This window comes from Scatophagus argus, chromosome 8, assembly GCF_020382885.2.
Source record: "Scatophagus argus isolate fScaArg1 chromosome 8, fScaArg1.pri, whole genome shotgun sequence".
Lineage (NCBI taxonomy): Eukaryota > Metazoa > Chordata > Actinopteri > Scatophagidae > Scatophagus > Scatophagus argus.
Window position 1 is genome coordinate 529,717 of NC_058500.1, and position 27,742 is coordinate 557,458.

At 46.2% G+C, this 27,742-nt stretch overlaps 1 protein-coding gene and 1 long non-coding RNA gene across 2 annotated transcripts; one reads left to right on the plus strand and one right to left on the minus strand.

The window, feature by feature from the left end:
- slc6a8 (solute carrier family 6 member 8) lies at positions 1 to 25,660 on the plus strand. The gene is made up of 13 exons (XM_046395583.1): positions 1 to 424; positions 8,891 to 9,022; positions 11,670 to 11,937; positions 12,826 to 12,958; positions 16,170 to 16,304; positions 17,526 to 17,629; positions 18,216 to 18,340; positions 19,088 to 19,200; positions 19,933 to 20,070; positions 20,174 to 20,276; positions 20,642 to 20,742; positions 20,979 to 21,149; positions 21,808 to 25,660. The coding sequence occupies exons 1-13, from the start codon at positions 82 to 84 to the stop codon at positions 21,940 to 21,942; spliced, it is 2,001 nt and encodes a 666-aa protein (XP_046251539.1). The 5' UTR covers positions 1 to 81; the 3' UTR covers positions 21,943 to 25,660.
- On the minus strand, positions 8,982 to 15,544 carry LOC124062710. Its single transcript, XR_006843996.1, has 4 exons — positions 15,137 to 15,544; positions 14,853 to 14,950; positions 9,937 to 10,090; positions 8,982 to 9,107 (listed from the first exon to the last, which is right to left on the minus strand). It is a non-coding gene; the product is annotated as an uncharacterized LOC124062710 (long non-coding RNA).
- Positions 25,661 to 27,742: the final 2,082 nt, after the last annotated feature.

A 27,742-nucleotide genomic window follows, 5' to 3' on the forward strand; every position in this document is an offset into this window, starting at 1 on the left:
TGGTCCTGACTGGTCCTGACTGATCTTGACTGGTCCTGACTGGGTCCTGACTGGTCCTGACTGGTTTGTGGACGGTGCGTGATGGAGAAGCAGGCCCTGCCAGCCTCTTCCTGCTCTCTGGTTCTCCTGGAGGAGACCAAGAAGAGCCCCCTCCTCCTGTCTAACGGCGGGACTGGATACCCCCCCGTGGCCACCAATGGCAGCCTTGTGCCGCTGACGATGGCGGGGTCCGGCAGCAGCGGTGTTGGTGCCCCTTGTGCCGGACCGGAGAAGAAAGCGGGCGTGGTGATGGGGGCGGGGCCTGCATATCAGGAGCGGGAGACGTGGACACGGCAGATGGATTTCATCATGTCCTGCGTGGGCTTCGCTGTCGGACTCGGCAACGTGTGGAGATTCCCGTACCTGTGCTACAAGAACGGAGGAGGTGAGACACACACACACACACACACACAACATACACAACATTAAAGGAGCAGAGGCCACGCCCATTACCCAACGGAAGCCCCGCCCCCCTGTCAAAGTGCTACTACCTGATCAGGTAACAACATGGTGTTGATGTCATCTCGTTCAGACCATCAACAAACACGTTCTTTCATCTTGGATGAACTAAGAAAGTGGATGAAATAAGAGAGTTGAGTTACAGGTGCAAGAGGCCGGACAGGAAGTGTGTGTGTGTGTGTGTGTGTTTCATCCAGCCTGTAATGATACCTGCCGGTCCAACGAAAGCCTCTGTCTTCCCCCTCATGTGAAGGACTCGTTCATGTCTCGAGTCATCAGCGTTTTTCTCCACTCGAGTCGTCACGGAGAAAAGAGAAACGTGACGAGGAAAGTTTTCAGTCAGCTGAAGTACAGTATTAGTCTGTACAGTCTTTCAGTACTTAAACGTGGCTTGAGTATTTCAGATCAGCACTTCTACTCACATGTAGTTTAATGATACAAAACCTGACAAATCGATTATGATGTAATGTTATTGACAAAGATAAAAGTATTGATCCATGAGGGGGAAGACACATGAATGCATCAATAATTAGAATCTAATAATATACATTACTCTGCAGAATGAGTACTTTTACCCTTGGTACTTTATGTGCTGATGTTTATCCTCTTCTACGTTTACTAAAACTGGGTACTTTTACACTGTGATATTTGCCACCTCTGAGTACTTCTTCCTCCTCTGCTCACAGAGTACTTTGAAAATATGAAAAGTCCTGTCCTCTGGCTGGGTGGATGGTTGTCATGTCTGCATATCTTAACTAAAGGAACACGAGTGTTACCAGCAAAGTACACAAGAGTACACTGTCAGCGATGATGACTGATGGGTGAGATCAGTGCAGGTGGATGTGAACAGGATGATGTCCTCCCAGGTGTCCTCCTGCAGGAGTTAATGGATGACGTGGACAGCAGGACGTTTTGGTCCTGCTTACACCAAAGTCACCGAGCAAAGAGAAAGATGAAGAGCAGCGATTCATAGTTTTATGTTCTTCACAGGCTGTGACTCCGTTTTCCTGGTCTCACATCAGGAACCTGAGATACGACTTGGCAGCAGGAGATACACTATGTAGACAAAAGTATCGGGCCAGCTGTCCATCACACCAACAGGGACTTTAATGGCGTCTCATTGTAAACACACAGACAGCTTTGCAGCTCTAACAGCTTCCACTCTTCTGTGAAGGCTTTCCACAACATGTTGGAGTGTTTCTGTGGGAATTTGTGCCCATTCATGCAGTAGAGCATTTGTGAGGTCACACACTGATGTTGGACCAAAAGGCCTGGCTCACAATCTCCGTTCCAGTTCATCCCAAAGGTGTTGGATGGGGTTGAGGTCAGGGCTCTGTGTGGGCCAGTCAAGTTCTTCCACACCAAACTCATCCAACCATGTCTTTATGGAGCTTTGCTTTGTGCACTGGGGCACAGTCATGCTGGAATAGAAAAGGGCCTTCAACAAACTGTTGCCACAAAGTTGGAAGCATAGCATTGTCCAAAATGTCTTGGTGTGCTGAAGCATTAATGTGGATTTCAAGTTGTTTATGTCTAATGTGGTCGTGTCCACAGTCAGCACTTTGACTCAGAACAGTGAACAGATGGTTCTAGCCAATCAGAGGCAGAACAGGGCGGGTCATTCCTTCGCCATCCTAAGAAAAGACCACTGGCTTGTCTGACACGTGAGCCAGTGACAGCAGTTGTTTGACTCTTATTTTAGATTCCAGGTGGTCACATGGTCACAGTTGATGCTGCCGTCCAATCAGAATGTGTGAGAAGCTTTTAAAGGTGCTGCTGAATCAGGCCTGAAACTAACGAATACTTTGATTATCCATTAATGTGCTGCTTGTTATTTTGGTTGATCATTTGGTTTGTAAAATGAAAAATGCTCCTGAGAGGCCAAAGGTGACCCGAACCACAAAACCTTTGGTGTTTTTGCTGGTTTCATCTCCTCTCTTTCTCTTTCAAACTCCATCAATGGAGACAAAACTGGTGAGACAGAAAGGACAAAGAGATGTTTCTTCTCACCTGAAAAGGTCTCGTTCACACAGTTTCAGACTGTCAGAGGGGAGCTGAGAAAGGTCTGGATGTTCACACAGGAGGAGGAGAAGGTCAGACTCGTGTTAAATCACAGAGAAAAGGTTCAGTTCTCACATTACAGAGACCCTGTGCTGATGTCCTGGAAACTGACTCTGAATCAGTCTGTAAAGGTCACCTCCTTCACTCCGACTCTGCTGCTTTTCACCTGATTTATCAAACAGGAGCTGAAGCCAAACTGCCTGTTAAAGGACCATTGTGGTGTTTTTTATAGCCATGTTAGCAGTTTTGTTGTAATGTCACCCAGTCAGTCCCCCACTTTGGTCCAGACTGAAACATCTCAGCAGCCACTGGAGGGATTATGATGAATCATGTTCCCCTGAGGATGAGCTCTTAGAACTTTGGAGAACATTTTAAAGAGTTCAGTACAATCCTTGCAGAACTGATAAGATTGTTTTCTGCTGATTAGCTAATGTTAGCGTCCAGCTGCCTAAAGGCACTGGTGTTCTGGATCTGGATTGGATTACTTGTGCATCCAAACGTTCTTGTCCAGCTCACAGAGCTGCTGGTCGGGGTCCTTCGGGGAGAAATAAAGGAATTCTGATTCTGCACTCTGAATCTGGTAAGGGTTAGGGTTAGAAACACCACAACGTAGAAATGTGCTAAAAGTAAAAGTCTGCATTCACAATCTTACATAAAAGCTTTAGCATCAAAATCTGCTTAAGGTTCTTAAACTGAAAGCTGAAGGCTCCAACAGCCTTCTTACCTTCGTCTGTCCTCCTTTCCTTTCCTCCTGTCATTTTGTCCGTCCTTCTCCTCTGTCCTCTGTCCTCCCTCCTCCCCACAGCCACTCAGATTTATTGTCCTGCAGGCAGTTCATTACTACTGCAGTCACCCTACCAAGGACAGACCACACACACACACACACATACACACACTCACACACACACACACACACAAACACACACACACACACACACACACACTCACACACTCACACACTCACACACACACTCACACACACACACTCACACACACACACACACACACACACACACACACACACACACACACACACCAAGTCCTAACCTTAAACCGAGTCTTCACCATAAAAATGAATGATTTATGGGGACTTGTATTTTGTCCCCAGTGGTTGCAGTGACTCTGTGGTCTGGTGGTTAAAAGTGGCCTTCAGCCCAGAGTTCATCTTTCTCCAATCTGCTCCGGGTCAGGGGTCAAAGGTCAGGGCTGCAGTTACTGGTTATGTTCAGGGTTATTATTAGAGCCAGGGTCAAACACCAGTGGACAGATACGTTTTCATGACGGTGAGTGAGTGTGTGTGTGTGTGTGTGTAAACTGGCTGCCAAGTGTGACATCATCATCCCTCTGACCACGTGGACGGCAGATTAACAGGAGTGGCCTGTAATCTTTTAATCCTGTTGACAGACCTCCGCCTCCTCTCCTTGTTTCCTATGTTTCCTGTCCTCCCTGCTTGCTCATACACTATATGGCCAAAAATGTGTGGACACTCTCACCTGCCAGCCAATCAGATTTTTCTGCTGTGGTTAATTTGGCTCATAAGCTGAGTGTTTTGGTTGAAGGAGCTCCTTGAGGTTGTTCTGTGGAAGACGTTTCATGTCTTCAGTGGGGCTCCAGCAAACCCCCAGGAGCTCTCAGCTGTGGAGACAGTTTGTCACACAGTGTAATAACAACGAGTCAAAGATGCTTTTTCCTGTGAGCTCACACTGTGACAGAAGCAGCTGGAAAATACTGTGTCCACTGTGTCCAGATTCCCCCTTAACGCACCCAGGGGTCGTCCAGGGGGACCTGGACGAGAAACTAGACTTCCCTGATGGTGTTTGACAGGAGGAAGTGGTTTCGGTGGTGCTTCACAGTGAGCCTCCTTTAAGAGGTGTTTTCTCGAGTCCTTGAACATTTTCTTGGGATATTCCAGGAATAAGTTTCTACGGGTCTTTGATGGCTTACAGGAGTCCTGGGGGAGGCGGACAGAGGAGGTCTTGGGATCATTGGATTGTATCAGTCTAAGAGACCCACAGAATCAAGTTTATTTACTCTCTGAATCAAACAGAGAGGACAGAAGTTTCTGCATTTCTGCATTAAAGTGCAGTTAAAGGAGTAGTTCAGTGTTATTGTGTGATACACTTTCTGTCTGAGATGAGGAGGAGCTTATCAGTCATGTCTGTGTGTTGGCTACAGACACAACAGAGTGTGTTTGCTGTCTACACCACAGATAAAGCGGGCTGATGAGTGTCAACAGTACCCTCACTGACACCTTTAAGGCTCACTGAGTAAACTGTTTGTTTAATCTGCACACAAACAAACATTTTACATGCTGAATCTTTCACTTGTTTAGTGCCGAGCAGGTTTTCACATACAAGAAGTTTGCAACACTTGAACAAACATCAGCGTGATAGGAAGTACTGAATACATCAGCATCAGGTTCCCCCTCAAGACAGTCGGCAGACTGACGTTTGATTTCACCTTTTACAGTGAAGTCTGTCACTGAACCTCTGATAACAATAACAATAATAATAACAATAATAATAACAATAATAATAATAATAATAAAAAGCAGGCAGGGATTCAGAGTGTTGCAGCACTGAGCTGTGGCACTCAGGTGCAGAGTCATGTTTAGCACAGGTGAGTTAATCATCCTTTATATTCAGCTATGTGGGCCAGTCAAGCTGCATTGGGCTGCCAGGTGAGGCTAAACTCAGCTAAGCTACGTTAGCATTTGGCAGGTCACAGCAGACTGTGTATTTTGTTCTGCCTTCTCTCCTTGTGTTTATGCAGGATAAGATAAGATAATAATCCTTTATTAGTCCACCATCTCGCTGACTCACTGAGTCACTGACTCACTCAGTGATCGAGTCTCCAGTGTTGCTGCTTTTCTCTTGTATTGTTGTAAACTGAATGTATATCCATCTATGATGGACACATTCTATAGTTAGCATTTTTTAAAACCTGAGAGTGGAGATTAAGGTGCTCATTCAACTCCCTGGGCGACATAAATCAGATGTAGCTGTAAATAATAACTGGCACATTGTTGTAATTAAACCTCCTGATGTCCTGCTGATCCTGGGTCAGCTGGCAGCAGATCAGATCGAAGTGAGCCAAATATGTCACCTGCAGTCCGGGATGCAAAGTGAACTGAACCCTGCTGCTGCTGACGAGATTAATTAATGTTGTGTTACATTCTCAAACGTTTATGAGCTTTTTCTCCAAGTCTGCACCTGAGGACCAGAGACCAGTCAGCCAATCAGAGCTTTGTATTTTGAACAAACAGTCAGGCAAACAAGGAGCTTTTAAGAAGCTTTTTTTTAAAAAAAATTGAGGTTGTATTTAATTTTAGTTGATTGATCTGTTTTACATTTTAATTGCTTTATTTATCCCCAATGTTTTATTATTTTACTGACATTTATTAATTTGACTTTCGCATGTTTATCTAAATAATATCCTGTTTTCTTTTCTTACTGTCTTTTGTCTGTTTTGTTTAATTTAGGCTGTTCATTGGGTGTGTTAGCATCAGCGCTAACCACTCAAACCACTCCAGCTCTGTCAGGCTAGCATGCTAACAGTGCCACAGTGGTAATGCTATCATGCTGACATTTGCAGGTTTAATCTTTACCGGGAACATTAAAATGTTGGCCTGATGATGGCGCTAGAAGAAAAGTCAGAGGATGAGCAAAGTTATTTCAGTTCATCACGAATGCTTGATGTACGAGCAGAAAAGGAGAGGAACGAAGCTGCGGTTTAGTGCGATTACCAGGAGGTGATGATGGTGATGCTTGTGCTCTGTCGTTAGCCCTATCAGCCGGTCAGTATTTAGCCCAGTGACTTACCCCGGATTAGCCAGCTTAGCTAACCCACTCTAGCGTTGCGGCTCAGCGTGCTAACTACAGCAGCAGCAGCTCTATTTCTGTTCCTGCTCACTTTCAGCTCTGGACAAACCACGTGTTGGACGTGTCAGGTGACACCACTCGGCGCAGGATGATTTAATTGTTCACATGTTCATCCGGGGGTTTTGGCGTTTGTCACATTCTGTCTGCTGGATTCTGAACCGTAAAGTGAAGGAAAGATGCGCTTTGCTTCAGAAAGCTTTGAATGTTGAGTTGTAGTACTTCTGCTGTTTCTTCATAAAAACTTTGCAGAACTGCAAATCTTAAATGTGATCCATAGTTGTTGTATTTGCAAAAGCTCTGTGACTTTTGTTCTTATTTCTGACTGATGCTCACTTGTACCTGGATCTGCTCTGTTTGGAAAGTGTCATGAGATAACTTCTGTCGTGATTTGCTGCTACAGAAATAAATTGAACTGAATCAAATTTCAATTCTTTTTTTCAAATTTTTTTCTGGACTAAACTTTTTACTTTAGTCTTTAGTACAGAGAGACACAACACTCCCCCAAGAGGAAGCCCTTGGTGACAGTGGAGAGGAAAAACGTTCCTCTCCACTGTCACCAAGGGCTTCCTCTTGGTGACAGTGGAGAGGAAAAACGTTCTTTCAGCAGGCAGAAACCTGTGAGCAGACCCCAGCGTTAGGTGGTCAGCCATCTGCCTGCACCGGCTGGGTTGGCAGTTGTGATGTCTTTAAAACGGATTTTTTTCTGTAACTTAAATTCCACATTAAATTATCTGGTCAACATAAAAAGTGCTGGTCATTTCCGAATGTAGCCGCTGTACAGACGTAGCCTGACGGATGTGAGCCAGGCCAGGTCCTGAGGACTGGCTGCTGCTTGTGGTCACTAACTGACCATGTTTCAAACAAGTGCATCAACATTTCTTACCTCACATACCTCATCAAATCTCTGCTTGACTTCATGTTTTAATTTTCAGTTTTGTGACCACACTGGGCTTACGGTCTGGGCGGGTTTGGTTATGGCTGAAACGAGCCGGTTTGTTGGGTGGTTGAAGCTCTGCTCACATACACGTGACCAGAACATGATATAAGACATATTATGGAAGTGTTGATGTTATATGTACAAAACTCAATATTGGATGGTTTCTATGTGTCAGGGTGAAGCCTCTGCTGTGTCGTCTGTAATCCCATCAACACTGAGTTAGTGACGAGCTAACAGCATTACACCACTTAGCTCAGAGTGTGTGTGTGTGTGTGTGTGTGTGTGTGTTGGCGGGGGGGTTAGGCACCATCATGACTATCTGACTGCAGAGAATACTGGATTCTGATTGGGTGGAACGGGGATGTTATTTTAACAGGAGCTGACGTTGCTCTCAGTACATTCATTGAGGTTTGTTAGGACCGGGTTGTTGTGGACCTGCTGGCCGCGGTGGGCGGGTCTTTCTGTCTGCCTCCAGTGTGTAAAGGCTACATAACAGATTATGTAACTCCTGGCTCGCGGCGTCACCCCTCCTCCCTCCATCCCTTCCTCCCAGTGTCACTCCAGTTTGATTCCATTCATACCAGTTCCTGGTGGCCCTGTGACCCAGTTAGTCCCCGTTGTGTGTGTGGACCCTCCATCACGCCAATTAAAATACCAACCACAGAAAGACAGAGCGAGAGAGCAAAACTAGCTGTTCATTCATGTCTCTCGGCCCAGTTCAGAGTGAAGGGGAGGACAACAAGCTCCCACCCCTCCATCCATCCATCCATCCATCCATCCATCCATCCATCCATCTGTCATGATAGGCTTTTATCATTTCTGCAAAGTTCAAAACACTGAAAATAAATCACCAGAATCTGTTCATTCGTGTCCTTCTCTCTGAATCCTCAGACGGGATTCAGACATGAGCGAGGAGGACAGAAGTGAAGAGAGGCTGAGATGAAGATTCACCCTCCTCCTGTACTTACAGGAATCTCTCTTCACGATGCTGCTGAAATAAACATGAGACCCAGAACTACGGACGCTCTGATAGGCCGGCAGCGTTAAAGGGCCGTGCCGCCGTTTATCAGCTCGTCACTCTCAGGTCTCGAAAAACCTGCACGTTAGAAGAATGTACACTCTGACGCTCACACACTTCTGATCAACAGCAAAGGACGAACAATGTGGGGCAAGTGATTGGTCGATTGAATGTCGACTGAAAGTGCAGCTGCTCTCCACCAATCACAGAGCAGATGGAGTCCAGACGATTGGACAGGAGCTCAGATGTGCATCACATGAGAGAAGCTAAAGAAACTTTACGAGAACTCGTCACGTTCGCCGTCTTCCTGGCGGTGGGATTTTCTTCGCAGTGTGATCTCAAATCTCTGATCTGCTGCAGGCGTGTTGGGAAAACCTGACCAATAAAAGCTGCCCGCTGCCGTGTGTGTTTTCGCTGCCTGAAACTCGCATTGTGAGTGTTGTGTTGACTTTAAGAAAGTGGTGAACTGACCCTTTAACCCATCTCCTCCCGCAGGCGTCTTCCTGATCCCCTACCTGCTGATCGTCTTTGTCGGAGGAATCCCGATCTTCTTCCTGGAGATCGCTCTGGGCCAGTTCATGAAGGCCGGCAGCATCAACGTCTGGAACATCGCTCCGCTGTTTAAAGGTGCGGCACGCCACACACGAAGACCTGGGGACACGTGTCCCCCTTGTGTCCGCGTCCTCTGTGGCAGCTTCACATACGTGATCTGCTGTAACATGACATTTTTATTTGCATTAACACAAGAGGACTTTGAGCCGAGCAGATCTGTGACGCTTCAGTCTAAAGATGCCGTCGGTTCTCCGGACTCCAACAGAGATGTTTAGCACAACGACAGATGAGCACTTTGAGTGGCGGCTGATTGCACTGATAACCTGAAAACCCTCAGCAGCTCGAACCAGCAGGCTGGAGGAGTTTCAGTTCACGTTCACACACATTCAGCTTCCTGTCGACGTTTATCAGGAGGTGATAATCTGTGATCCTGCTGTACGTGCCTGCAGACACGGCTGGAAAACTACCACACACACACACTCACACACACACACACACACACACACTCACACACACACACACACACACACTCACACACATACACACAGACACACTCACACACACACACACACACAGTCGTGTTTCCATTCATTTTGTGGAGGTTTAACCACCTGACCATAACAATCAACATCACCTGTCTGATACTAAACTTACCTGAACCAAACGCTAACCTCAGTCTAACCTTAAAGCAACTCTTCACCCTGATATTTAATGATTTATGTTGTTTTGTCCCCATAAGGAAGGCAGGTCCTCACAGTGTGACTGTGTAAACAGATTTTTTTGTCCCCACAACTACAGGAACACACACACACACACACACACACACACACACACACTGATAAGTCCATATCTTTCAAACCGCCTTATTTCTTTATCCCTTTGTTTGCTTTGCACTTTATCAGGTGTTTGATCTTCACAGGTGACCACATGACTCTTTACAACTGTATTACGAGTTCAGGTCACCACACACACACACACCTTCCACTAACCTTTAGACTGCAGCTGGTGTTGACAGAGCTCCACCTTCACAGAGTTAGACACCAACAGTCAGCAGTGAGTGGAGCTCCAGTTTGTCCTGAAGGTGGCGCTAGAGGAGAACTCCACAGTGTTCATCCTCTGGAGAGCAGGAAGGTGGACGGTTCACTTTAAGGATGGAAAGTAACAAAGCACATATACTCAAATACTGTACTTATGTACAATTTTACAAGGTACAAGGTACTACTACAACACACTTCAGGGACAAATATCATATTATTTCACTGCACTATGTTTATTTGACAACTTGTGATTACACAAAGATAAAATAAAATCCATGAGGGTTAAGATGATAAACTCTATAGTAGTTCAGTCAACACTAAAGTGATGAATCAGTAATTATAATCAAGTAATTTACATCAGTCTAAAATCTGCCATTCTGCAGTATTAATACTTTTACTTTTGGTTACTGGTGTATTTTATGCTGATACTTTCGTACCTGTAGCAGTACCACAGTGTAGAACTACTCTGTCACAAGTAAAAGTCTTGCATTTAAATTTTTACTGAAGCACATCATCTGGATACTTGTGACCACCTCCTCATAATTAAGACCCAAGTCAACACAGACGAGTCCCGAGTCCTGAACGGAGCTTTGAGTCCTAAACGAGTCATAATGTGCTTCTCACCAGGTGTAAAAGTAGAAACTTTAAACGACCTTCATGGTACAGTTTACGAGTCACACAGTTAGTGCGTGAAAGTGTGCACCTCGTAAAGCAAAGGGTTTTTCACTGACCTGGAATCAGTGCTGTGGAAATTTACATCAGTCAGCAAGAAGAGCACCTTGAATCCTTGAATTTTCCTTGGGATCAATAAAGTATCTATCTATCTATCTCTGTCTAACTGCAAAGTACAGTTACTCAAGTAAGGTTCTGAAAGTACAGTATTTACCTTTCACGTCACTCCACTGCATTTATCTGTTGAAGCTGCTGCTCTGAGTATTTTGATACTTTAATTACTTTGTTCTGATAGTACTTTTGTACCTATGATGGAGTATTAATGGTACTTGAGTGAAGGATCTGAGGACAGCAGATTTTCAGATGCAGCTGACTCAGCTGAGTGCGGACGTGGTCGTTCAAGGACAAACTTTACTGTCAGCCTGCTGGGACAAAGCTCGTGGAGCTGATAAGGCAGCTGTTTATCACCTCACAGGTACGGAGGGTGTTCAGCTGCACATGGACTCACAAACACTCAGATCTGAAGCACCTTACGAACAGGAAGTACAACAGCTTGACCTCGTTGTGGTCAGCTTGCTGTTTTGTCATCACCACTGAATGTGCTTTACTCCAAACAAAATGTTTACAAGATGAGTAAATATTAATACGCTGAGAACATGTGAGTTTGTGGAAGGAATGTAGGAAAGACGAGACGAGACGTTCCGCCTTGGACACGAAGGACATGTTCATGAACACGTGGATGAGCTGTCATGGTTTACTCCTCTGAAGAGCAAACTACAGCTTTTCTTGTTAGTTAAGATGAAGAGTTATCTCATCTCTTCACCGAGTTCAGTTCCCACAAATGTGTAAACTGTCTTCCACAGTCAGCCTTTTGCCCCTTAAAACTGTGTGGAAATAAGAAGCTGCAGTCGTGTTGCCTGGCAGCAGGCAGTTCGTCTGAGCCCTCTGACTCGCGCTGTGAACTCTGTAAGTACAGTAATAATCTCACGTCGTACTCTGCTCCTCTTCCTCAGGTTTGGGTTACGCCTCCATGGTGATTGTGTTTTTCTGTAACACCTACTACATTATGGTGTTGGCCTGGGGCTTCTACTACCTGATCAAGTCCTTTAATGCCACCCTGCCCTGGTCCACCTGTGACAACGAATGGAACACGCCCAACTGCATCGAGATCTTCCATCAACAGGACTGCAGCAACGACAGCCTCGCTAACGTGACCGTCAGCGGCAACATGACCTGCGCCGAGCTGGCTGACGCACGGTCACCCATCATCGAGTTTTGGGAGTGAGTTCTGCTCTGATTGGGTTCTGATCAGCAAAGCAAATCTGCTGGTTTGATGAGTTCAGATCATTTTGGGATTTTCATATTGGGCTCGCCGGTTATGATGGATGGAGTAGTTGGAAATGTCAGTCTGGACAGCTAATGCTAATGCTAATCCCAGCAGAGATTTACAGCAGCTGCCGTATTTACCAAACAGGCTTATTTTACTGAGTGTTAGCCAGAAACGCTTCTCCTCATGCATCTGCGTTTGCTGGAACTAATACAGTCACATTATTGTTCACGGCTCGTTGTGTGCGTCTGAGAGGCAGGTGGGAAAAGAAAAGTGGCCTCAGCTTGAAGCCACGGAAATTAATGCTGCTTCGATACAAATGACAGAAACCAGAAAATATCCAGAAAGCTGCATTAAGTCAGTTCAATCAAAATCATTAAATCAAAATACACAAACTGATCGAGATTCAGACTTCAACATAAATCTGATCATACAGCAATAAACTACTGGTGAACAAGTGATTATTGTGTTACAGCAAAGGAAAGACCTGCTTGACTTCAAGCTTAGGGAGGCTAACTGGCCTCCTCTTTCTGAGTAAACACAAACTGAGCGAACAGCAGATTAAGACTCCCCGATGGCTGAAAGCTAACGCTGTGCTCAGACCCTGTAAACATGTTGGTTCAGCGAGCCTGTCTAACAGTGAACCACAGAGGCAACTCGAGGGCCAATCATCTGTCACTGGTACGAGCAGCTTTTTACTTCAGATGCACTCCAGTTTGTTTTTTGTTCATCATGCATCATCACGAGGATTTTCTTATAGCTTGTGAATGAACCTTTTCGTTTCTGCGCTCTGATGCTGATGCTGGGTTTGATGTAAACACTGTCCTCCTCTCTGTGTGCAGGAACAAGGTGCTGAACATCTCCTCAGGGCTGGATGAAGCTGGACAGTTTAACTGGGAGCTCATGTTGTGTCTGATGGCTGTTTGGGTCATGGTCTACTTCTGTGTCTGGAAGGGAGTCAAATCCTCAGGAAAGGTAACCCGTATACACTTCATCTTCTTATGATTATCCTTTTTTAAAAAAATGTATCTCCACTCATAAATAACTTCACATATCCACTCATTCAAATAGGTCTGCTGTTTCTTCCCAATAATCCAAGCACAATTCGTGGCAGAATACACAACTTAAACTTTGCAGTCTAAAATTGAAGTGGATGCTGGGACATTTCATGGAAATGTCAACAGTCATCCATCCATCCATCCATTTTCTATACCGCTTATCCGTCAGGGTCGCGGGGGAGCTGGAGCCTATCCCAGCTGACTACGGGCGAGAGGCGGGGTTCACCCTGGACTGGTCGCCAGTCAATCACAGGGCCAACACACAAAGACAGACAACCACACACTCTCACACTCACACCTAGGGGGCAATGTAGAGCAGCCAATAAACCTAATGTGCATGTTTTTGGGGTTGTGGGAGGAAGCCGGAGAACCCGGAGAAAACCCACGCAGGCACAGGGAGAACATGCAAACACACACAGAAGGGCCCAGACCGGGATTCAAACCTGGAACCCTCTTGCTATGAGGCGACAGTGCTAACCACTGCACCACCGTGCCGCCCATGTCAACAATCAGAAATAAAACATTTCACCCTGGCAGCACACCTGGAAAGCGTCTGTGTTGGTCTGTAAAAGAGTTAGTGAGGTGAAGTGAATGTTCACTTTGTGGGGATCTGATAGGAGGATGGTCCCCACAGTGCCAGTGAGTCATCAGGTCTGTGTCCCCACAAATGTGATCAATGCATGAAAGTGCACATATGAGTCTAATACTGAGTTTCTGTGTATATATTGATGGCTGTTCTGACTCATGTCACCTGTCACTGTGCTTATTGTCAGTCTCAGTTTCATTTAGATTTGACTCTTTGTTTAGTTACTCTGCGAGCGACTGGAGTCCCTGTAACGTGGTGTGTGAACGGGTCCATGTCCCCACAGTGTGTCATTCATACAAGGGCACACATCCTCAGCTGGGTTCATTACAGTCAGTTGCATAACACTGCTGGAGGTCAGAGGTCACCTCACAAAGATGACTGATCAGCTTCCATGCAATTGCATCAAGTCAGCTAGACAGAAAATATAAACCCGACCATGCAGAGGCCGTTTTGTGATTTCTTCTTGGTGTTTTGTGTTTTTACTGCTACGTGTAGCAGGAGAAGAGGGGAGAAGCAGATCCATCAGTATCATCAGATGATACAACAGTATGTTTCCATCACACCTGCCAACATGGGCCGGAGTATTTGGAAAGCGTCTGCACTCGCAGCATTTTAGGTTTCCAAATAAAGTGGGACTGTTCCTTTAAAACTGCTGCGTAGCTGTGATTCACTGTGTGTGTGTTTCATTGGCTCGTGATGATGTGACATGTACTCCCTGCTGTCACATGGTAGGCTAAGCGTTGTCATGACTACGACGGGGGAGGGGGAGCAGTGAGGTGGCAGACTGTGATTGGTTGTCCTGCAGGAGGGCAGCTTGACTGCAGTGGGACGTGACTGGGAGACTCAGGGAGAAATACCCATGTGCAGTACTAAGTGTGTACTCTGTACTGTGTATGCTGGGTGAGAGACCTTAATGCTCAGTACACACAGTAGAGATGCGATCCCAAGCATCACAGTCGGTGACTGCGTGTCTCCGCATGCAGGAGGCAACATGTTGTTTGGTTGCATCTGTGATCACTCTGAGGTTGCAGTTAAGCTACAAGTTCAAACGACGAGGATGCAGCCTCTCACTTCCACCCGTTAGAACGACAAAGCAGCAGCACGTCACAGCACTCAGACATTCATGTTGATTCAGTGACTAACGTGACGATTAAGTGCCCTCTGACGCTGCAAAGATTGTCTGTGTGGTAAGAAGCTTCACTCTGTAACACCACTGTATACTTACAGCCTGTTGGGGTTTCTGTTCTTCCAACAGAGTGAGATGTCGTCTCTCAAAGGGATGATTTCATGTCAGTTTCAGGAGTCACGTTTTCCAGTTAAACTCTGATTAGACACACACACACACACACACACACACACACACATACATAAAAGTGTGTTCTTTTTAATTGTCTGATTTTGTTGGCCTAATTGCCTCCTGAAAAGCACTTTGTGACAAAAGACATCAGCAGTGTGGGATGATGGGAGATGTTGAGCAGAAATGAAGCCGTGTTTTTAGGTTTTACTCACGTTAGGTTCAGTGACAACTTCCTCCCTTCCTGCAACAGGAAATGAAACACAAAGACATTTTAATCTTGAAATGCTTCACACTGTACCTTTAAATGGAGTTTATTATTCCTGCGAGCCTCCATCACAATCCAGCAGCGTTCACACGACTCTCAGTACCAACAGAAACAGTTTTTTATTGTTCATCGTCAGCAGGAGGCTGAAAGCCGAGAGTCAGAGGAGAGTCGGAGGAGCGAGGCTGAGACACACACACACACACACACACACACATCAGTGTCAGCTGCCTGACCGTCACACACTCGAGTCAGGGTTCAGATGATTCATTCCAGTTGCATTTAAATAAAAACATCATCAGTAACAACAGTCTTCTACAGCGACTTTAAAAAGATGTTTACAAATCAAGTTTAAAACATGTCGGCACTGCAGTAAATCACACAGATGAAGAGGACAGTGAAGAACAAAACAGATATTATAAGACAAATAAAAGAGTAAACAGGTCACTGATGCTGCAGAAACTGCAAAACCAAGAAGTGAAGGACGTCAAAAAGACTTTAAAGAACATCTGAGCAGAGATTTCATCACACGTTTCAAATGAATAGAGATGGAGAGGAAGTTCTGAATGAAATGACACACTGACCACAAAGACCCCAGTGTGTGCGTGTGTGTGTGTGTGTGTGTGATTGTTGTAAAAAAATGTCCTCCGCTGTGATTTGACTGGAACTCAACTCCTCCTGGCACCAGACGCTCTCCACGGTGCTGAAGGTCCACATTCCATTGTGTGTGTGTGTGTGTGTGTGTGTGTGTGTGTGACTGTGTGTGTGTGCAGCCTCAGCAGGTCTCACCTCCTCTTGTTTCCTCAGATCAGGTTCATGTTTGTTTTCTCTGCCAGTGTTTTCTCACAGATGGAGCTCACAGTTAAAGGACCATTCCACTGTTTTTTACATGTTACTCACTGACCGGACTACCACAGTGTGTGTGTGTGTGTGTGTGTGATGCCAGACGGCAGACGTGACTAAATGTACTCTGTGTGTTTCAGATCGTGTACTTCACGGCGACCTTCCCCTACGTGGTCCTCATCATCCTGCTGGTCAGAGGAGTCACGCTTCCTGGGGCCTACGATGGCATCATGTACTACATCAAGCCCGACTGGTCCAAACTGGGGGAGGCTCAGGTACTGGAGCCCTGAGCAGGGCCGTTGCTAGCCATTTGGGTGCCCCCAAGCACAAATGCTTTGTGGTGCCTCTGTACCTGAACTGGTAGTTGATGGTTGTTGCTGGTCAGGGTTGGGAGCTGATGCAGAGTCCACAGACCAGCTGGTGGATGGTTGATCATCTAAATCTTCCTCCTGGCCTTGAGTTCCTCCTTGCACGTATTTAAGCACTCACCCTGCATTCAGAAATACAAGACAAAATATTCAGGGATTCCACTGAAATACAGTTTTCAAAATTCAAAATTCAAAAACTCTATTTTACATTTATAGAGGTTTCATAGGGGACAATATAAAAATTCTGTACATAATTCGATATGAATACGAAGGGGGAAATCTACACAACTGTAAGACTGAACCTTTTCATATTACAGTTTCACCGACAGATGTCGCCCTTGGCCTATGAACCCGAAAACCGACGAGAACCGTTTACGTGTAAACGAGAGGACAACCGCATAAATAATATGCGTATTTATAAATATCCTGAAATGCAGTATCATGCCAAGTAAACTTGGCTAATAGGGTAACGATACTTGACTGCACCTCTGACAGTAGCAAGCCCCAAGTTAAGCTTAATCAGAAATAGCATAGCTAGCTAGCAACCTGAGGAAGGATTGCTAACTGCAAACAGTCGAGTAGCCATGATGAATTGCTTTCAACAATCCATATCCATATTCATATCCACAACGTAAACTAGCTAGCCAGCATCAGTCACTTGCAACACTTGTTAACACAGTGTGAACATGGCTAGTAGGAGCTAACGTTACTAAGCTGGCTGACGGTAGTAGCAGTATTGCCTGGCATGAGCACAGACATGCATGAAAGGGCTACAAAATGAACAATTTTTATTTAAAACTTTGTCTGACCTGCAAGCGACGCGTGAGCATCATCTCGCTTTCTCTTCGTTTTTCTCTTTTCCGCTCCTGACTCCTGACGCCTTTCCGAGGACATGTCCAAACAGACGTCTGTCAAACTTAAACTGAGACTGAGGCATAATCGAACAGAGCACTGGGAGGTGGGGGAGGGGGGCTTGGAGTTGTTGGAGTTGCGTCTTCCTACGCAGATTTTAACTATTGTCAGTTGTCAATTTGCTCAGTTATCCACTTGCTAACATGTTGACCGTGAAAACATTCATTTTAACAAACATCGCATACATGTGACCCGTGACCTTTGACCTCATTTCAGGTGTGGATTGACGCCGGCACGCAGATCTTCTTCTCCTACGCCATCGGGCTGGGAGCTCTGACCGCACTGGGCAGCTACAACCGCTTCAACAACGACTGCTACAAGTACAACACACACACACACACAAACACACACACCCACATGCTCTCTCTCTCTCACCCTCACTCACCCACACACACTCACACACACACACACGCTCTCTCTCACACTCACACTCACTCACACACACACACACACGCTCTCTCTCACACTCACACTCACTCACACACACACGCTCTCTCTCACACTCACACTCACTCACACACACACACACACGCTCTCTCTCACACTCACACTCACTCACACACACACGCTCTCTCTCACACTCACACTCACTCACACACACACAGTGACTTTTTGAAAGTTTGAGGAAAGAATCAAAATGTTGTGTGACTTCACTGGAGTCAGTGAGTGTGGGGGGGCGGCCGCGTCCTGGAGGTTTGAGAGCGCCGAGAGCAGCGCCGAGAGCAGCGCCATGTCAGGCCCGGGCTCCTGACATGGCGCTGCTCCTGGTGTTTCACTCAGTGATGGTTAAATGCAGAGAAGTAATTTGACAGCTTGGGATTAATAAAGTTTAATAAAAAAAAACATCCTGTGAAGTGAATGTGAGGCTGAAAGCTGATTGGCTCTCCTGCTGTCTCCCTCCTGCAGAGACGCCTTCGTCTTGGCTCTGATTAACAGCGGGACCAGTTTCTTCGCTGGTTTCGTCGTGTTTTCCATCCTGGGCTTCATGGCTGCTGAGCAGGGAGTCGACATCTCACAGGTGGCCGAGTCAGGTAAGAGTGACAGGACCAAATCCACGTCCGTCCGCTTCGTCTTGTGTGTAGTTTTACTGCAGTCAGTCGCTCTTCAGGTGAAGCTGAGTGTGTGACTGCTGCTGTCGGCCGTGTGTGTGTGTGTGTGTGTGTGTGCACCTTCATGTGTGCACTCATTAGCCAACTGTATGTTTATTAATAACTCCACAGCACATGATGTGACATCACAAACACGTTCAGTTATATTTAGTTTGTCCACAGAAGGCAGCCTGCTGCAGCTCTCCATGTGCCTTCACATTTCTGTCCGTTTGGGTCCACCTGTGTGTGTGCGTGTGTGTGTGAGTGTGTGTGTCATGAGGACATGAATCTTTTTATTTTAGTCTCTCTGCAAAAAGAGCAAAAGCAAATCCAATTTACTCTGAATCCTGTCTGACATGTTTACAATGGTTTAAAGTGTTAGCATCTGTGAGTGTGTGTGCGCGTGTGTGCGCGTGTGTCGTATTAACTGGAGGATTATTTAACCAGGCCCTTTCACCTCGTGTTCGGCTCAGCTCTGAATGCTGAACTCAGTCCTGCTGTCCACGTGTGGACCAGCAGGACGTGTTGGACCGCACTCGGCTCAGTCCCCGTCTGTGCGTTTCTCAGCTGACAGTTTCAGGTGTATTTACAAAGACAGAGTTTGAATATAAAACAGCTGGCTCAGGATCAGATCACATGCATTCCTACCTGTAGAACCCGCCCACATTCACACGTTTGTGCGTGTTTCAGGTCCAGGTCTGGCCTTCATTGCGTATCCGAAGGCGGTCAGCCTGATGCCGGTGGCTCCTCTCTGGGCGGCGCTCTTCTTCTTCATGCTGCTGCTGCTGGGACTGGACAGTCAGGTGAGCTGCTCGTCATCATCAGCCTCCAGGTGTGACGTTACCGTCCTGTGACCGTGAAGCTGAAATAATCTCAGGTGTCCATCTTCAACCTGTGCTGATTGTGGTCTGCTGTGCTGCCAGGATGAACGTGTGTGATGCCTCCATGTTTTACAGTCTGTAGCCCCTCAGCAGCAACATCCTATCAGAAGACACACACTAAACAGACAAAAGTATCCAGACACCCCTCTTCATGGGGCTGTGTCTCAGGGTTTGGGCTCGGCCCCTGACTTCCAGTGAAGGGAAATCTTAATGCTTCAGCACACCAAGACATTTTGGACAATGCTATGCTTCCAACTTTGTGGCAACAGTTTGTTGAAGGCCCTTTTCTATTCCAGCATGACTGTGCCCCAGTGCACAAAGCAAAGCTCCATAAAGACATGGTTGGATGAGTTTGGTGTGGAAGAACTTGACTGGCCCACACAGAGCCCTGACCTCAACCCCATCCAACACCTTTGGGATGAACTGGAACGGAGATTGTGAGCCAGGCCTTTTGGTCCAACATCAGTGTGTGACCTCACAAATGCTCTACTGCATGAATGGGCACAAATTCCCACAGAAACACTCCAACATGTTGTGGAAAGCCTTCACAGAAGAGTGGAAGCTGTTATCACAATGAAATCGTCTCATCTGTCTGCAGTTTGGAGTCTTTGTTCTGTGCAGGCTAACTGTCCTCTTCTGTCTCTGTGTCTCCAGTTTGTTGGCGTGGAGGGTTTTGTGACTGGAATTCTGGATCTGTTTCCTGGAAAGCACCTCCACCGCTACAAGCGTGAGATCGCTGTGGCGATATGCTGCCTGCTGTGCTTTGTTATCGACCTCTCCATGGTGACGCAGGTCAGTCAAGCTGCCTGCTAAAGTAACCGTCCTCGTCTGAAATCCTTCCTGCTTCAGCTCGTTTGGTTTAACTCTGTGTCCAACACTGACCGTGTCTCCGCAGGGGGGGATGTACGTCTTCCAGCTGTTTGACTACTACTCAGCCAGTGGAATGACTCTGCTGTGGCAGGCCTTCTGGGAATGCATAGTGGTCGCCTGGGTCTACGGTAAACCCCCTCCCACACACACACACACACACACAGTGTCGTGTTTCAGAGCCGTAGTGTAGCATGTCTCCCGTGTATCTGGGCTTAAAATAGGTGTGTGAATACTTCTGTTAGGGTGAAGAAGGTCACAGTTCAGTGTGTTTCAGTACAAAACGTTTGTCGTGGTATCACTTCATCTCAGTGAAGTATGAGAAGTTTACCACATCGAAGGAATGTCACCGTGTTGTACATCATGACGCCTTCTGTCCTCACCATAACAACCTGTCAGAGTCCTTCGTGGTTTCCTGTGTGTCACGGTGCTCCACTGCGCCACGCTGAGGTCAGTTGTGGCACATCAGGGGTTAAATGTGCGCTGATGTTTGCAGGTGCTGACCGCTTCATGGACGACGTGGCTCGTATGATTGGCTACCGGCCTTTCCCCTGGATGAAGTGGTGCTGGTCCTTCATAACTCCGTGTGTGTGCATGGTGAGCGGACACAAATCGCAGCGTTAGCCTCGGCGCATCGTTAGCTTCAGTTCGTTCGTGTTCCTCTTTCCCCACTTCACACATAACGGTAGAAGAATGTTGTGCCATAGATTATCGACCAAGGTACCGGTCATATCAGCATCCCCTGTGATCAGTCCTGAGCTGTGACAAATCCAAAGCAGAGACCTGCCCTTTGGTGTGGAAGGTGGTTCAGTCCTGTCTCATCCTGTCTGCAGGGCATCTTCCTGTTCCACCTGGTCAACTACAAGCCGCTGACCTACAACAACGTGTACGTGTACCCGTGGTGGGGCGAGGTGATTGGCTGGTGTCTGGCTCTGTCCTCCATGCTCTGCATCCCCGTCAGCCTCCTCTACAAGCTCTTCAGAGCCAAGGGGACCTTCAGAGAGGTCAGGGCTCGCCGGCACTGCATCCGGACACTAACACTGCACAGACCGCTGACTCAGAGAGGACATCAGCGTCCATACTTCATTTATCCACAAGTGTAGCAGGAAAGCTTGTCATAGTAAAGAATGTCGATGTTCACAGGTTTCCGAGCAACACGTTACTGAAGCCTTGGCTGGCTGAGAGGCGACCTGATGTAGTAAATCATTAGTCTGAATCCAGCCAAAGACTTCACACACAAACTGGTGTGAGTGTTGTTACTCTTTAACCACACAGCAGCAGCTTCACCTTAAAGGCTCCCTGTGGAGGTTCTGACCTCTGACCTCAGTTATTCAACTAGTACATGTACACACGGGTGCAATTCAGTTCAATTCAGCTTACGGATATGGCACCAATTCACAACAAAAATGATCTGATGACACTTTCCAATCAGAGCAGGTCGAGACCAAACTCTTTCATTACGTTTTGTAACGCAGAGAAGCCAACATTCCCCCATCAGCAACAGTCAAGTCCCGCCCACACACCCGTCTGAGCCAATCAGGAGCAGCGCTCAGCTGTCAGTCATGATGTTTCAGCCCCTCTTTATAGCATCAAATAACTTATTAAAACCAAACTGCGTCTGTGTAATGAAAGTCTGTTAACGTTTTATGCTGTGTGTTACAGCGCTGGGCCCACCTGACCAACCCGGTGTGGGGGATCCATCACCTGGAGTACATGGCCCCTGACGTCAAGTCCCTGACCTCGCTGTCCCCTGGCACTGACGACAACAAGGTCATCATCTTTGAGAGCGTCATGTAGGCTGGACTCCACCAGTCACAGCGCTCCATCTCCATCCACCCCACCTATGACAAGATGGCCGGCACCTCTCCACAATACATCTGACCTTCAGGTTTACCTCCACCTGGTCTTGGACCTTGGAATGGTCTGAAATGATCGCTCAGAAGGATCCACTGATTGGCTGGCCTCCTCAGCTCCTCCAAGAGCCACCAGGCAGACCAAAGCTGCTGAGGCGGCTCCTCCAGGAGGGTTTTTATAATCACGACGACAATAAATGCTTCCTTTTGTCCACATTTTAACACAATTTGTGATTAAAACCAGCAGAGTTCTTTAACTGTAAAGGGCTTCGAGTCCTTTGGTTCTCGGAAAGAAAATGTAAATATTGTTCTCCTTTGACTATTTTAAGGATGCAGAATTTTTCACAAGGAGGAGCTGAAGAAGAAGATTGTTGGTTTTTCTTCCTGATGGAGTCTCACTGTGTTCAAGGACAAATGAGACGCTGCTGAAAGTCTCTCATCAAGCTTCCTCCATTTTTGACAAAGTGTATCAATGCAATCTTGTCTTGGTGTGGGTGGGTTGGCCAAACACACACGTGATAGACGGCCATTACACACACGCCGCCTGCCTTGTTAACATACTAACGTTAGCACAGGGTCACTGCGGCTCAAGCGTCGCTTTCGTGATGTCCAAACCTTCATGCGTCAAGCTAAACTTCAGTTTCTGACTTTTTGCTGGCTGCGTTTGTGTAATGGCTGTTTGTTAAGACAGAGTTCTAGACAAGCGCAGACTGACTGACCCCCTCAGAAAAATTAGCAGGTTTGCATCATAACAGGACTTAAAAATGGCGGAAGATGGTCTTCTCTTCTGTCCTGTGGTCCACTGTGAGGTGGCCTCCCACTGCAGCTGAGTTGATTTTTCCAAGGCTCTGCAATCCTTTTCTTGGCAACAGGACTGAAGTGTGAAGAGAAAAGTTTCTGTTTTGTAGCACTCAGTGGTCCACAAACACACCACGCTGCCAGGAAGCCGAATGCGTCGTCAGACTGTCCTGGGTCCGCTGTGCTCTGGTCCTGAGTGACTCTTGGGCCGGTTTGTGAGCGCTTCGATGGGTGAAGCCTGTCATAGATCCAGATTTTAGAAGCTGATCAGGACAGGCTGGAAGAGTCGAGCTGACGTCTCCACAGATCAGCACAGTTCATTTCCCTCCTGCTGATCCCAGAACAGTTCTGACCCCAACTCATGTATGTGGTTCTCTTACCGCTGACCTCTGATCAGTTCTCAATGTTCACACTGAGGCTTGATTCACTCAGATGATGTGATGTCAGAAGGACGGTTCCAGTGAGAGTTCAGTCACTTTAATCCAGAAGCACACCTGGTGCAGGTGATCGTCGGTCTGCCTGACGGAGGTCCAACTTGTTGTCCCCAAACCTTTCAACCAGTACTCGTGATGATCTCAGCTTAGCTCCCCTCAGCCGATGTCTCCGGGCTCTGACCGCCTCTAACTGGCAGTCCATTTACCACAAATGCCAGCTTCTGAAATGTGTGGTGTGGTGTGATTATAAACTAAGTTTCTTTGGGTTTTGCCGCAAAATCTTATGCTTCTTCTCCTGTCCCTCACGTCCAACAGACCAATCAGAAACTTGTCCAGTATTCAAACAGAAATCAAGTCCACTTTGAACAGAAAAGCCATCAAATAACCAGACTGAAGTCACACTGGATCGGACCTGACGACCCTTCACGTTCTGTCTCTGACCTCCTCGTTAGGAGGTTCTGGCCTGTCTGACAAGCAGGTCCAAAGTTGGGCTTCGTTCTGCGTCCCCGGGTTGACTCAAGTGCCAAACGGAGCGACACTCGCCCTGCAGGGCTGATCCCAGACCAGGGCTCCAGGCTGCCAATATCAACCTGTTCACTCTTCTTCTCTCTGCCTCGTCTCATCAACGCTGAGGTCCTCCCACCAAACATCACGCTCACCTTCTGAACAGCTAGCCAATCACATTCTCAGTTTATACCTGATGACTTTGCGTGAGAATATCCTGATGAAACTTTTCTTTCAAAGTTAGTCTGTAGACCTCAGCTTGATGCCGAGCGTTGCCTTACGTCGTTGTCTTAACTCTAGAGCCCATACGGTTGACTAGCCAATCCCAGAGCCCTACAGGACGTCCTGTGTATGGCTCTGGTTTACATCCCACCAATCAGCAGTCTGCGGGGGCGTGTCTACAGCTCTGTCTGCCGCTCACCTTCCACCTCTCACGGGGCAACATAAGAATTAGAATGTAAAATACGTTAAAACCACATTCATTTGCACGTTGTTGTAAAATGATGTCGCAGGCACTTTGAAGAGTTCGAAATCGTGTTTTGTTTTGCATTTTGTAAAATGAATCAGAGATTTATTTTGTGGAGGCTTTTATTTTGCTGATACATACATTATGACAGATATATATATTGAATATGTGTGGAATCCATATTTGATGAGTATGTGAATGCGATGACGATGATGATGATTTCTGGCTGGTTGTTCACGTTTAGCCGACAAACCCGAGCGCCGCCGCGCCGTGCGAAGCAACCACCTTGCGCTTCAGGCTACCTCACTCCTCATCCAGGCTGTAAAAACAAACTTCCGTCATCTTTTATACAAATGTCTCATCAACAGTGGCAGCGGCGGCCAGCAGCAGAGGATTATGGGAAATGTTTCTGTGTTGCAGCTTTAAAGGTTCCCCGACACCAATGGAGATACAGTAAACTGAACACCTGACACGCAGGAGGCAAATTTGATGTTGTGAACAATAATAACAATCATAAAAAGACATTTGTCAACAGAAAATTACCAAAAATGAAAGAAATGAGATTTTTGTCTCACTTTAAATGAATTTATACTGACACAAATTGGTGCTGTGGGGCCTTTGAGTGCTGTTGGACAGGCTAACGTGAACAAGTGGCGACGGGCGAGGCTTTTATTTTGGCAGGTTTGCTGCGATGCAGTGATGTTAAGGCCGTCGAGGCTTCGTGTGGCTCTGAACACACTCAGAAAGGGAATCTTTTTCATTTCTTTACCTTTATGATTTCTTAAGTGCTCAATACTGAAGAGTTTTAGATTTAGATGATTTTTCTCTTGTGTGTTTTACTGAATATCAGTGTTTTCCCTCAAACCCCTCACGGCTCACATTATCATTTTATTTTTTAATTCAAAGCAGAAAGAAAAGTCATTTGAATTCATTTCTATGTATGCTACATGAGGACAGACGATGAAAAACTGTTTTAAAGGCTGAAGAACTGATTTGTGTGAGACAGAGAATGAAACAGCCGAGCAGCCACCTCATGGTACGAGGACTACATATCCCAGCAGCCAGTGCGAGCCTCCAGAGCCCAAACAACCATATATGATAAATCAGTTAGTATCAGCTCACTTTGCCTCTGAGTCCAGTTTTGTCTGGTTTCAGTATGGATCTCATTTTCCAGCCAATCAGAGCCTGAAAGACTCTGACGGACCAGAACAGGTCATGTTGTAAAATAACCTTTAACAAACCCTTAGCGTGTTTAATGAACCAGCTGGATGTTAAAAGAAGGAATCAGACTAATTAAGGATGCTCTGCAGGCCCAGATGGTAATCCACTAACACAGTTAACCAGAGGCAGTATTATTAACCAACACTGATCAAACTGAAAAACTCTTTGTTCTTTTTTTTAAATGTGTCATCTGTGGACGGGAGCCTGGGAGGCTCAAAGGGTCAGAAAAAAAACACAAAGCAAAAAAAAGAAAAAATAACTTGAAAACTGTACGTTACCAAAATCTGATGTTGATTCATGTCATTTTGTCTTTGTGCCCTTCAGCCAAAACAAAACAAAAAAAACACACCTTGTTGTGACAGAATCTTTGATCCAAACCTGGTGCTGCAAAGTGTGACAAACTGCTGCAAAACCGCCGACCGCATCGCCGTCGGCTGGTTTCCTCCAGCAGAGAGCGTCTGTTTCCCAAAACACATCTCACGTCTGCTTCCCTGATGAACCTCCTGCTGGTCCCAGATCAGCGCGCAGTGGATTTCATCTTGAAGTAATTCATTTTTTAAATTTCATTTTGCTGTAGATGATGATTTTTCTAGAAAGTATTTGAAAAATAGTGTCAATAATTTTATAGCCAAAAACATTGCCAAAGTGTTTTTTTAACCTCTGAAAACAAATGATAAGTATGAAAGCTCAAAGAAAAAGATTTATAAAGATTAGGATTTATTTGTTTCTGTTTGGTTTCTTGTGAGAAAATGATTTGCTCTTCTTGAGTTGCTCCAATCAAAATCTTTCATCAGGACAGAAAAATTTTGTCTCCTTTCTGTTTTTGGGAAGCTGACCTGAGGTCAGATGTTGTAGCAGAGGAAGCAGCAGGGGGCGCTCTCCTCTGTTTTTGGACTGGAAACAGACAGGAGCAGGATGAGAGAGGAAACATGTTATTAAGGATTCATTTTTTACAAAACCTAAATTCCAGCTGCTACGTTCAGCGATTTGTTTGTGGCTCTGATGTGAAGTACAACATCATCTGCAAACGAGTCGTGAAACAACGCAAATAACCGAATGACCTCATGTGACCTTGATGTTTTGTGGCTTCCACTTCCTGTCAGCATCTCTGACATCCATCCAGAGAAAGTGAGAAGCTAACAGGAAGCTAATGGCTAACTGATCACACTTTGAATGGAGGAACAAAGACAGACTAAACAGAAGAAACTTCTTACCAAACCGAAGACAAGATGATTCTGTTCCACACGTCAGGAAACACTGGATGTTGTATTTTCCTTTTCTCTCACTCCGATGCTCAAACCGAAAGCCTTGTGGTAAGCGCACGCTTTTCCCTCCTGTTGAGTTTCCAGACCAAACAGAACCACTTGTTGACCTCATTCGCACATTTTATTGTAACGTGTCTCTGTAACTTCCTGTAAACCGCAGTCTTCCAGCCATAACCGTAGAGTAGACCGTCCACCTGGTGACGATACGTAACCTAACTAACTGATGATGTGTTAACGATAGTAACGACACTCCGGGCTCCGCGTTAACGGCTCTCCAGCCAAACACTAGATGGTGAAAGAGTTAACGGTGAGCCCTGATGATGTCACCAGCGTTTTATTAACCTTTGACCCTGTGAGGGTCTCCATGCTGTAAGCCGCCTGTGAGCACTGTACTCATTCACCACCAACTAAAAAAATGGCAATAAAACTAATGTCATGACAAACAGCTGATCTGGTGTCCGTGGTTACTGCCTCATCACTGCTTCCTGTACAGAGGTCAGACAGATGTTGTGAAGTCGTCCAGTTAATGAATTTAAAGCTGTGAAGGAGGTCCTGAAACTTTATGCCCTGAGTTTTGTCTGAGGCCACATGCAGCCCCAACAAACCTCCTCCAATGAGAGGGCAGGCGGTCTGTACATCTGACAGGCAAAACTCAGGGCAACAAGTCAGATGTTCTACATGAAAAGATGGCTGCCAGCAAACCTCCCGTAGTGAGTCTTGTCCAGTGGTGACAAGTAACTCAACATATTTACTATTTAAGTACAATTTTAAGTCACCTCGTACGTCTGCGGCACATCTCAGAGGGAAATGCTGGGCTTTTCACTCCACCTTTATGGATAACTTGAGCTTGTGGTTGTTGGCCTTTCTGTGTCTCCTTGTTTCAGTCTGAGTTGCTGTCAGTCCCACTAAATTTAATAATAATATCTGATCGAGGCCCAAGAGAAAAGTCCAGAGGCTGAAAACAGTCAGCGCATCACTTTTGTCTTCTCTCCTCTCCTGTTAATCGACTCCTCAGACAAGTTTTCAAATCATTCTGAAGGTTTGCTCGATCTCGGT